A 13,065-nucleotide genomic window follows, 5' to 3' on the forward strand; every position below is an offset into this window, starting at 1 on the left:
AGCCGAACTTTACTTTTCCATATTTTTTGAAAGAGTGGGTCATCTTTTACATTATGCTAGAATTTGGTATCATAAAACGGGCAGGAAAGTGTGGTTTTTTAGCAGTTTATCTCGAACATTTTTGGTAGAATAGTGTGATAAGGTGTGTCTTTAGAATCCCTTTTTCATTTCTGAAAAACCTTTTCCACACTCTTCACTTTCAACTCTAATAACTTTTAAAAGGGTAATGCTACTGCTTTGAAAGTTGGCATTAATTAAGGACAGAATGTGTTGATGAAGCATGCTTAATTTCAATTTAATCTGATAATCTCTTCATTGTTGTTACTCTGGTGGTTTACTTCCTGGTTTTTTGTCCCATTCATCGCACAGCCAGCACGGTTTGGTATGATTAAGCGCTTGAATAGACACTGTACTTCAGAGCCTCTTTTCTCAGTTCACATTTTTCCTGATTTTGTGCTCTCTTTCCAATATTTAGAAAGGTTAGGAGAGTCCATTTGATTTGAGTTATACATCATTTTAAAGCTTAAAGTCTGCTCTTTCAGAATATGGTCTTAACTAAAAATTCATTTCTGGCGACTTTTTGTTTGTTTTGAGGTGCAGGGTCACATATTTTCTTGATTTTTTTTTTTGTCTGTTTCCAGAAGGAGATGAATCCAGTGAAAGTCACCAAAAAATCCAAAGTAGAAATTCTAGATTTACCTTTGAAACAGTACAACTCCGTAGAACGCGTTGAGCCACGTCTGTTCCTTCCTTCACACATGATGTTCATACACTTGTTGGGACGAGATTCCAAAATCGCAGACGGGACATTTGACGATGAAATCGTGTCGCCGTCAACGGAGATCTCATATGAGTCGATTGGAGGTGTTGGTTGGTCACGTGGTTCGACGTGACACGTGATCACAAGATTAACCTCGCTCGCGACTATCTGCTCTTCAATCTGCAGAGTTATGATGTCTTCCCTTGGAGGATCTGAATTGGATATCATGAAACAATTTAACCAAGCATTGTGTACCATCACAAGTGATAACTGTAAGTGGTTTACTTGAGAAATCACTTCAAATAACAGGCCGCAAATATACAATATACACTCCGACATCTTTAACTGGGCATTGCAATCAACCATAAATTTTGCTTTGCCATTGTACAATACATTTGATGTTATCAGTCCTGAAGGAAACTTTGAGGTGTACTTGTTGAGTGCTTTGTTGCATACTATGTTATTCAAACTCCAGAAGGAATTGTCTACTCATGACGACTGGCTGCCATATCGGAGAACCTATACAAGCATCTCTATATGATACATGCTTTTCGCTTTCCTAGTCAACAATACCCTTTTTTAATCAAACGGGGTCCTGTCAAATGAGTATTGTCCATGATTGTACGTATGAGAGTTGGGGTTTCCAAAGAGGATCAGAAGCACTTGCAATGGGTTATGACTGATGAGCCAGGTGAGTTGCTATGTCAGTGCATAAGTGATCTTTTGTTCGCTATACTTGAAACCTCCAGTTAGAAACTACTATAAAAGATACAAGAGGTGATACGCCGATGGCGTATCACCTATAAAAAAAAAAACACCCACACAAAAATACCCAAACCGCATAGGTCAATGGTAAACCATGCTGCAAGTATGCAATTACAACACGTGGTTCTCATCAGTCTCAACCTTCTCTCGCTACAATTCCGGTTTGATACTTTCTTTAACCCGTTGAGGACGAGTCCCGAGTATACTCGGGCAGGTGTTTATGGGAAATGTGTGCTGTAGCAAAATCAAACCGTCCTCAACGGAATGAAAACAAAAGAACTGATTTGTAAAATTTATACCTGTTGGACAAAATTCATTCACGGTTGATGTGGAACCCAGTTCATTCATTCCAATACAGGTGACGTCCGTGCAGCCTGGAGGGCTTGGCGATACCGTGAACGATGACGAGCTCAAGTTTGACACTGTCACACTTCCAACTTTGATCTCATACCTCTCGAAAGCAGGGTAGGGTTGGTCGATGTCGGTCACCTGACAGGAAATGGTGACAATACCTCGACCATTGTCATCCAAACCTTCGTCGAACTCGATGTCAATGATATGATCACGTGGTGGATCTGTCAACGAAATTTACAGTTTTGTGTTGCTTAAAGGTTTGCATTTGGAAGTAAAATGAGGAGAGAGGTTTGTCGTAACATCGATGTGTACAAAGTCCTTGCAGGGATCTTTACTTGACAGGGGAATGCTATAAGGACGAAATAAAAGGTCAACCATTTTAAAGGAGAGCAATCGTAACGTCATAATTATCAGAAATGACACAATCTTCAAAGCAATATGAAAACAAAACAAAACAAAAAAGAAAACGTGTACGTGAAAATCAGGAACATTGAGGTGTGGACTGGGAAGCAGAATTTGATATGAAAGATATGTCATAAAATGAGGAGATATGAACAGCCATGATAAACATTCAAGGCTCTCATGTCGCAACTGAATAGATCACACACGTTTATCCGTCCTTACTTTTCGTATATGTATCAACTTCCTATCTAAATGCAGTTATTCTTTTTTGTACCAATACCTGTGAAATTCCATGCATAAATGACACATTTCTTGTTACACACGCTACGTGTGTACCCTTCATAGCCGGAGCTAGTATCAATGCACATAGGAGACAGCTAGTTCTATATTTATAAACACAACGAACCGTAAACAGGTAAAAATTTATGTCATATGACATACAATGAAACGAATAGTCGTACTTCTGGGACAGTAGGTTCTAACAGATGTTGCCGACCCGATGTCATTTTCACCAATACACGTGATATTCATGCAGCTGTCCGGTCGAGGAGATAGGGTGAACGAGTTGGAAGTCGACAATGTTTGAAGATCTCGCTTGATGACGTAGCGCTCAATAGGCGGGAATGGTCGAGTATGAGGGGCTGTTTCGCAGGATACAGTCAAATCAACGTGACCTCCGACCTCCCTGAAATTTCCAGTCTCTTGGAACTCAACCTGTATAGCATCATTTGGCGGAGGTGCTGTACAGGCAAACATAAAACATCGGAACTCCACTTGTCAACATTACGATACATTTATCTATACTAAATCAGGAGAGTTGAAAGGTAACTAATAATCCTATTTTGTAGTCATAGAATTCTGTAACGATTGGTCTTTGGTATCAAATGCAAAATGTTTGACTTATGTCGTTCATTTTTCATTCCATTTCATTTATCTATATCTATCATGAATATCCAAATAATCAATATTACTGCAAAGCAGCATTAACCATTTTTATACAAGAAGATGAAATACCATGAAGCAAATACAAAGTCTAAACTATAGTATACTAAACAAAAGTAGTTACAGCTTCACCTACACAAGCACATATGTGACCCTGCACCTCAAAACAAACAAAAAGTCGCCAGACATGAATTTTTAGTTAAGACTATATTCTGAAAGAGCAGACTTTAAGCTTTAAAATGATGTATAACTCAAATCAAATTGACTCTCCTAACCTATCTAAATAGTGGAAAGAAAGCACAAACTCAGGAAAAGTGTGAACTGAGAAAAGGGGCTTTGAAGAACAGTGTCTATTCAAGCGCTTAACCTTTACCAAATCGTGCTGGCTGTGCGATGAATGGGACAAAAAACAGGAAGTAAACCACCAGAGTAACGACAATGAAGAGATTATCAGATTTAACTGAAATTAGGCATGCCTCATTAACACATTCTGTCCATAATTACTGCCAACTTTCAAAGCAGTAGCGCTATCCTTTTAAAAGTTATTAGAGTTGAAAGTGAAGAGTGTGGACAGGGTTTTTCAGAAATGAAAAAGGGATTCTAAAGACACACCTACTCACACTATTCTACCAAAATGTTCGAGATAAACTGCTAAAAAAACACACTTTCCTATCCGTGTTATGATACCAAATTTTAGCAATATGTAAAAGAGGACCCGCTCTTTCAGAAAATATGAAATAGTCAAGTTCGGATAGGTTGACCAATTTCACTTATTTTCAGTCGTCACGCAAAATCAGTGTGTGCGACTTTATGTTCGTTTTGAGGTGCACGGTCACATATTATATGAAGACAAGTAATCTACGTAATTTGATTTTCATAAAATTCACTTTGATTTGTCAGTAATTTGATTTTATCACGCTGATAAGGAATATGGAGGGAACCTGCAAAAAAAAAAAATAATAACAGAGCTTGCTCAAAAAATCAATTTCCCGGAGGAAAAAAAAAAGGGTCTATGCATACGTGCGTATATATTCAAATAAACGAATATGCATTCCGATTAAGTAAGATAAGAGGAAGATTGAAGTACAAGTAAAGCAATGGGACAAGATCACGCACAAACACACACACACACACATACACACACACACACAAACATACACAGTCACAGATACAAAGAATACCCCATGGAAACCCGATCAAATTTTAATACAAGGCGATATGAACGGTTTTCATTTACCTGTCACGATGGTTGCATTCAAGCTGCTCAAAACTGTTTTTGATTGCTGCATTTGTTTGTGCATGTGCGTGTCAGTGTATGTGTGGGTGTGTGTGTATGTGTGTGTTTGTGTGTTTGTGTGTGTGTATGTGTGTGTGTGTGTGTGTGTGTGTGTGCGTGTGCGTGTTTACCTCTTGGACAATAGATAGATGTACTCGATGTCGGTCCCACGTCGTTCCTTCCCTCACATGACAGTTCGATACACCAACGAGGCCGTGGAGAAATACGAGTAGTAGGAGAAGATGACTGGGTGAGTATGACGCCATCAGCTTTGATGACGTATGAATCGATGGCTGGATGTGGTTGGTTCTGAGGGATCACATGACATTCAATTTCCAAGGAAGACCCCTGATCACGTGTCTGGATAGTTATCACGTTATCGGCCGGACCATCTACATGCCATGATGGGAAGGTACATGAATGAGCGGAAAATTTCTTTCATTTCAGTTGCAACTCGGGAAAGCAGTTATACATAAAATTTCACATTGGACCTGCATCGTGCAGAGTTCATTTCCTATCAAATGATCCAAGTTTCTTTTGTATTATCAGTCTCGTTCCATATTCCACATTTCGCAGAAGTTTTATATTCCATTGTCTTTAGGAAAAAAAATACGCGTATCGTAACAATCAATTGAGAAAAATTTGTGCAAATATATAAGGACAAAAATGATGTGTAATATTAGGAACCTACTAAAAAGCAAAGCTTATAGGATGTAGGTTCCACTGTTATAATAAGCTTTCTCTCATCTAACTTTTATATGTCAAATAATAGATACTGTAGGTGAAATCCGAAATCGTTAGTGATGTAATAGGTTAATAGGTGATGTCAAGGAAAAGTATGTTTATATCTCAATTCTGTATATTGTCAATTTAGTTAATTTCACTTTCATCTTATAGAGTACACAATAACATTTGCGCATAACAAATTAGAGTACAATAACTTTTCAATATTCAAGCAAAGTTAAAACAACTCTGTTTTTTTTTTCACTAAAACGTAACCTGTAGCTACAATTGTATTCAAGTAATAATGGGGGACATTATAGATTTTTGGTATTATTGTACCTTACAATTTCTCATGGGTATAACGATTTATAAGTATTTATGTTTACATCATAATCATTTTTATGTGTTATGAAATGATTGCATTTGATAATGGCTTCTTTTTTTAATTCTTAGTCACAGCGGGTAATATTTGACACATTTTGTTGTGTCTCTCAATATTCGCATATAAATTAGAAAATGCAATTCGATAATTTTGGTGGCTTATTGTATATAAATAAACATACTTGCTATGTGAAGGCATTGGCTGAGGATTGTACTTATGCGGGTACTAATAAAAGCACCGATTATTTTTTTTTTTAGTCAAGTACTTATGTGAATGTTATTGAAAATATTTTTATATACTCTTTTTCTTTCTCCCTCTCTTGAAAATATGTGACCGTACATCACAACATTGACAAAATGTTGCCCTATTTTATATTGTATACACTCGTTTAGGTGAAGATTCAAAATAGACAAAATAGTTCACCCAGGTCAATCTGTAGTTTTCGTACTTTCTGAATGAGCAATTCTCATTCTATATTATCCTTAAGTTTGGGATTAGAAACATGAATGGAAATTGTGGTTTCTGCAGTTTTCTTTAATTGTTTTTTTTTTCCAAGTATGGTGTGATTAGGTGTGTCTAATGAAGAGGCCCCTTTTCGTTTCTTATACACACTTACACAATTTTCCCTTTCAACTCTTATAACTTCTGAAATAGTAATGCTACTGCTTTAAAAGTTAGAATTAATCATCGATAGAATGTATTTGAAAAGTGTGGATGATTTCATTTCAAGTATTTGATAATTTCTCTACTGCGGTTTCAATGGAGGATTCCATTCTCTTTTTGTCCTATTCATCGCACAGAACACAGATTGAAGAGATTAAGCATTTGAACTCTCAAAGTTCCTTTTTTTCAGTAAACATTTTTATGAATGTGTTCTTTCTCCCCACCGTTCAGGTAGGTTAGGAAAGTCCATTCATATTAAGTTAAACATCATTTCAAAGTAATGCCTGGTCACATAGATACCTTGAGGATACAGAGGTAGTTCATTTATGTTTGAAATGACTTCTTTTATTGATTTTAAGGAACAAAATATTGGAAATCGAGCCAAAGTTGATACCTTCATTAGTGTTTTTTTTTCGTTATGAATTGTTTTGAGCGATGGTAAAATCTCATTTACAATACGCATCAAGAACAAGAAGCTTAATAAATCTGTCACAGAGCAACATACAAGATAGCTGTAATAAACCCCAAAGAGTTTCATAAATACGTTATATGTACATTGTTAATAACCTGCTGGATCGTAACTAATAAATATCTAACAGTAGCAATCATCCCTGTGGAATTATTCGAGTTGATAAATCACTCATAGGAAACTTGAGGTAAAAAAAAAAATAGTCAGTGAACAATTATAAATGCCCAGGATGAAGTGGACCCATTCCAGTAACAAAAATTAATCTATGTAATAATGTATGTAGGACGAGAAATGTGTGGAGAGATAGAAAGCGGAATATTTCATCGACTTATTGCAAGTTCTGTAAAATATTGTTTCTCCTGTTTTAATACACAATAAAGTGTCAGTATTTTATGTGATTTTTGCTAAACTGCAGGGCAAATAATTACACCAGCAGCTGTTTTGTCTTTGTTATGAGTACAGCAAATAGTGTGCCACGTCCAGATATTGCGTTGCATACCCGCTAACGTGAAGGCATACAAAAAGCAAACAAACAAACAAACAAACAAAGACAAATCTACTCCAGAGGCACTTGTTTCTTATTGCGTGTCTTTGCTGGGGCGGATTCAGGAATTTCGTAAAAGGGGGGGGGGGCACAAAGAAAATTTCCACTTTAATAGGGTTGTCATAAAGGCCCCGTCACTACAGCGAATGCCCAACGAATGCCCAACGAATGTCCAATAAATTTGAAAATTTGAAGATAATGTTCACATCCGTTGGTAATACTAGAATAGTTCGTAACATGCTTGGCGTTCTTTGTATTCATCAGCTATTAGTCGGGATTCGCAGAGATACGCTGCCAGAGCGGATTTTTTTTTTTAACAGGTCCCAAATCTCCAGCGTATCTCTGCGAATCCCTACGAATAGCTAATGAATTAAAAGAACATCAGACATGCAAACTGTCTTCACATTTTCGAATTCGTTGGGCTTTCGCTTGGCATTCGTTGGGCATTCGCTGTAGTGTGACGGGGCCCTTAGTCCCGATTCGGGACTCTTTTCTTTTCCATCTTCAATTTGCGCCCTCACAGGCCGGTAGCGCGAAGCCTTTTAATTGCGACAGTCCACGCATTGCAAGTCCACTAATTGCTGCCTCCCGATTTAAGGCTTGCATTCCTACTTTTTTTTAAAGCCAATAACGACGAAATGTGGGCATGCTCTCTCATCGACTGTACTGTGGGGAAAGCAGGACGAAGACAGTCCAGGCAGCGGACTGGGATTTTACCAGCTGACAAGGGGCTAAAGCGCTTTTTTTTTCTGATGCACTGTACTTTTATTTAAAAAGAAAAGGAAAAAATAAAGGACCGCGTGCGCCCATTGCGCTGCTTTATTTATTCTTTCTTTTTCTTTCTTTTATCAAAAAAAAAAGAAAGCAAGAAATCATAAGGCGGAGCACCAGATCCTCCATTGTTTGTGTCAGGGCACAAGACACAATTTTTTTTTTGTTTTTTTTTTTGAAATCCAACATTCAAAGAGTGACGGTAAAACATTTGAAAGATACATAATAAAGTATGATTTTCTTTTAAGATGTTCTTTAATACAAAGCACAGACACACACACGCACACGTACACCCACATAAGCACACTCAAACACACACACACACACACACACACACACACACACACTTTCACAATGCATGCCATAATTTATACAATGATACTGGATACTGTACATACGTCTCACGTTTAGCGTGGCTGATCGTTGAGAACCGGAAATGATGCACTGTAGCGTCTTCCCGTGATGATCAGCGGAAGGGGTGAAGGTCAACACACTTTCAATGTTGTAATACGTCTTGAAGTAATAGCAACGGTTGGTGCAGTAATAGAGATAATAGTTGGAATGTAAGGGGTCCGGTAACATACTCTCTCTTTAAGATTTGCGATCCAAGTCATCTTATGCTACATGAATGTCTGAATCGTTTCATGCATGTTACGACTCCGTAATCACTTCCTGATATGACCTCTATGGATTTTTATTGCAAGGTATTATACGGCTATGATGCCTAACACAATCATTTCTAGTCTACACTAGGACGTCTTGTAAAAACGAGTGTGATTCTGAAATAACAAATATTGCTTGATGCAATCTTCGGGTTATTATTGATGGTACGATATTGTAAGAATTTGGAAATATTACCTTTCGTACAAGTAATAAAACTGTTGCATCTACGGCAACAAGTAAGATTTCCAACAATGTGTATATCGCAGACTATGTTTGATTCCACGCTTCTTAAATACAAAGACAGAATACGAAAAAGGACATATTTGTCTTATGCTAATCATATAGGACATCAACGATCATAGCTCGTGTACCAGGAAAAGGGAAGAAAGATATTTCGCTGTCCGAAGAACAAAATCATACTCAATCATTAAATAGATTGCTGGCAAACTTGATAAACATTTTTAAATGTATTTCAGTTTGGCTCTTTTAAGATGCACCACTTTACCACTGAAATGGTTTTAATCTGCGATTATTGACGGTCACGCTAATGTAGTGTGTAGATAGAGACGCCGATGAACAAGTCGATGTTTGTGCCACAGTCAACACGTAACTTGTGTAGGCATGCTTGTCGGCGAATTATTTGTGTCCTCTGATCTCATTTATAGTTCATGATTGAAGATTGAAATAGATAAAGCCGGATAAGTATGTATGGTCATTCTATTTAGATTTATTAATAAGACCATGTGTATAAGCTTTTGTATGTCCGATGCTCTTCCATGGGGAAGACAGTCATTACCTGCGTCATATAACATATTTACTTTCATGTCTATTCTATTTCTTAATGTCACAACTAAATTATTTGTCACTAAGTATTACACACCTATATACAAATCAGTAAGCCTCCCTGATTTATGCACAAGCGTCCTTAACAAATCTTACATTCAACAACTTCCAAAAGACATGATAAAGACAGATACTATCGATTTATTTTAAAATATTCATTGGAGACATGGAAACATGTGAAGATCAAATGCAAGAATGGGAGAAATATCATAGATATCTTAGGGGATTTCTTTCGCCATAACAGTTTATTTGTCATCGATGGGAGAAATCTAAAATCAGGTGGCGCTATTCAATCCATATTTATCTCGACAAGCAGAATTTTGAAGCGTTTCGACAAACTTCTGTAATTTTTAAGAACGCGCTACGCACACACTCCCATAGAGTGGCCCGAATTGAGGATGATCTTATCTTCCGTTCAGGTACAGATGTATCAGTTGCTTCTTCCATGGACAATCTTAGCATTTTCGAGTCTCTGATTGACGACAATATCGTTCTTCGATGTCTCTGAGGTACTTAAGGTCTTTCTCCTTCTCTTGTTACCCTCATTCCTCGAAGTACAGCCAAATTTGGCGAAAATTACTCGTATTTCACAACAGATCTTTAAGTGCTGTCAAATGTTACTTCCGTCGTCTTCGGCAAAGCAAATGCAAATTTTGGATGAACGCAGTGGTCAGATCCCGATTTTTCATTATCATGACTAGATTATGCATCTGTTATGAACTTTAATAAATTCTAATCTTTGTATGGCATTCATGTGCCGTAGTACTTCCGTTAGTTCCTGAAGTGGTCGGGCAGAAATATCAGGCATAACTGAAATATCAAAAACAATGATTGATATGCAAAGATTGTATTTACCACATCGAAAGAAGAAACATAATCTAACTTTACCTGAAAACACCATCGTGCAGTATTCATATTTTGTCTGAATTAGCTATGTTGTTTATTGTGTCCTTTCTATACTGTAGGTAGAGAAGTCGTTTCAAGGCAAAGCAATTTCTTCCCTGACGTGCTTTTCAAACACTTCACCAACCTGAGCACTAAAACAGCATATCCAACTTCTTGGAAATATTCTTATACATTTTCATCGTTGACAACTTATTTTCAAGACATCAGAGCCTTTCTTCGTGAAAATTCTAACCGTCTTCATCGTGAGGGATGGAAATACGAGGAGTTTTCTGTCGTACATGCGTTTGTCTGTACAAAGGTCACTTCCGTCGCTGATGTTACTCAAGAGACTACACTCTTCATTACGCGGTCCAATTTTATCGTGTCTTTTGTCTGACTTTTAGTTAACACCGGTAAGGCAATATTGTTTCCATTGTGAGTGTAAATTACACAGAAGATGAATAAGTGAATGCACTCTTTATTTATGCCGTTTATGTTTATTATTTTTCTAACAGTAAAATCCTTCTTGCTAATCATCATTTAATACAATTTTGTCATCATTATAAAGCTTTATAAAATGGACAGAATCATATTACGTTGTATTGGCAGTGTGGCGCTTGGTTATCATATTGTGCTTTTTAACTTTAAACAAAGCAACCATGTTTTCGGAGCGTCAGTGAGATGTCCTTAGATGTCATTAAAAATATCAAAGTGTCAATGATATTCCTACTATGATAGCAAATGTAGATCTATTTGGGCAGAAATCCTCTCGCGTAGACTGAAGTTTCAACCCAAAAATACCTGATTTCATGTGTCTCATGGGGAATGATGTTTACGTATATTGTCAGGTGAGCACTTTCTTGATTTATTCATCACAATGCGGTATGAGTCTACATGGATCCTGTCTTTTTTCCGGTCAGCCTATGTAACATGCACTATTAGTCTCTGTAGGTTGACTTGTTCGAGCGTTTCCTTGGTATCCCCATCCTTTGTCTTGTCGAGCCTGCTTGCTATTTGTGACCACGCCCTCAGTGATCTGGACGCCGTCCAAGAACCAGCTCGCTGTCTGTGACTCGAGCACTCCACTCTCGGTACACCGCGCAGTGACTTGGCGATTAGCCGTCAGGGTATTCGGTACGGTGAAAGTCACGGCGACTGTAAAATTGAAAGACATTTTATCAAGCAAATAAAGTTTCCTATTTTACCTTGAAAATATTCACTTCAGAGAACATTTAATAAGACTTGCGAGTAATTGTTTTGTTAAAATCAACGTCATTTTCCTAAATATATATAAATATTATGTATTATGTATATATATATGTGTGTGTGTGTTTTCCATTGGCAAGCTCAGAAACATCCAGTCAAATGCATTAACTTCAAGATTATCAATACTTTTCTTGGTTTTATACATGTACCTTTCCACGTTATACCTTGAACATTGAACCTTGAAGTAGTAATCCCTTTCAGCAGTTCCTTGAAACTATCCCGGTATGGTTTATACGATAACTATGTCATATCCGTGCTAAGTTGTTTTGTACCCTTGCTCCAATAAAGAGAATATATATATCTAAAACCTCTTGACAAGGAAATAGCACAGTGTTGGAGACTTGATTTTGTTAAATTTGAATTTACAAAACAAATTCGCATCATAACAATGCACCTTTTGTGATGTAGGTCCCTACACGATCCGACAAGGACACAATAATTGTCAATAATAAAATGAGAAAGGGTATCTTACCACAAGAATGCACCAAGAACAGTACGATTCCACCCGTGACTGTGATCTGTTGTGCCATGTTGGCTCTCCAAGAGTCCAAGTTTGCCATCTGCAAGAAAATTAAGATTTAGAAATGAAATAAGATATTAATTAAATTAAAAATAGAATAAAAAATAAAGGTTACAAAAAATAAGAATTAAATTTTTGTTGGATTTATACTTCGATATTGATACATTGCATATACAGTGTATATCACATAAGGCATAATACATTTCATGCACATGTGAGTGTGTATGTACATAATATATTGAGTCTAAAAAGAAACTCTATCGTGGAAAAGCGGTGAATATAACGATTTCAGAATAACAAGAACACCAACCATTTGTTGATGTTATTGGAAAAACGTCAAAATGCGTGATTTTCTTTGAAAATGTAATGAAATGTTCTTGGAACAAAGTTTGTGTATTATTTCAAAGTGTCCCTACCATAGTCACGAGTGAAGTTGTAGAACACGTGAAGTCGGAGATGAATTCTTGATGAGGCCCTTAAATCTGTGAGTCATTTATATCGTGACTGGTATTACGTTGGGAGTGTCATCGTGCGGAAGCACGAGGTAGTGCTGCGGATGGGACAGAAATATCACTCCGCCTGAAATGTCGCTAGTCTTGAGTCTTGTTGATTTGACACTGCTGAAAATAGTCCTGCTACAATCAAACAAGTTGTACAAAGTTGTAAGAGGATGTCAGAAATAAACCGGTCACCATGGCTTTAGGAGCCAGTTGCGTATAATAATTATTAGTCAAAACTATTCTTAAGACGCACCTGTTTTCATGCAAAGTGTAGAATGTAAGTAGATTTTTCTTTACTGTAAGAAAGTTCTTCAAAAACTTGATTTTTAGATTTTTT

The 13,065-nt window shown here is 37.0% G+C and overlaps 1 protein-coding gene across 1 annotated transcript; it reads right to left on the reverse strand.

Annotated features, from left to right (window-relative positions):
- Positions 1–11,130: 11,130 nt before the first annotated feature.
- On the reverse strand, positions 11,131–12,696 carry LOC139732082 (uncharacterized). The gene is made up of 3 exons (XM_071642955.1): positions 12,645–12,696; positions 12,181–12,268; positions 11,131–11,597 (listed from the first exon to the last, which is right to left on the reverse strand). The coding sequence occupies exons 1-3, from the start codon at positions 12,645–12,647 to the stop codon at positions 11,359–11,361; spliced, it is 330 nt and encodes a 109-aa protein (XP_071499056.1). The 5' UTR covers positions 12,648–12,696; the 3' UTR covers positions 11,131–11,358.
- Between the last annotated feature and the right edge of the window lie 369 nt (positions 12,697–13,065).

This window comes from Diadema antillarum, unplaced genomic scaffold, assembly GCF_040938485.1.
Source record: "Diadema antillarum isolate AM-2024a unplaced genomic scaffold, OU_Dant_1.0 seq00000399_RagTag, whole genome shotgun sequence".
Classification (NCBI taxonomy): Eukaryota; Metazoa; Echinodermata; class Echinoidea; order Diadematoida; family Diadematidae; genus Diadema; species Diadema antillarum.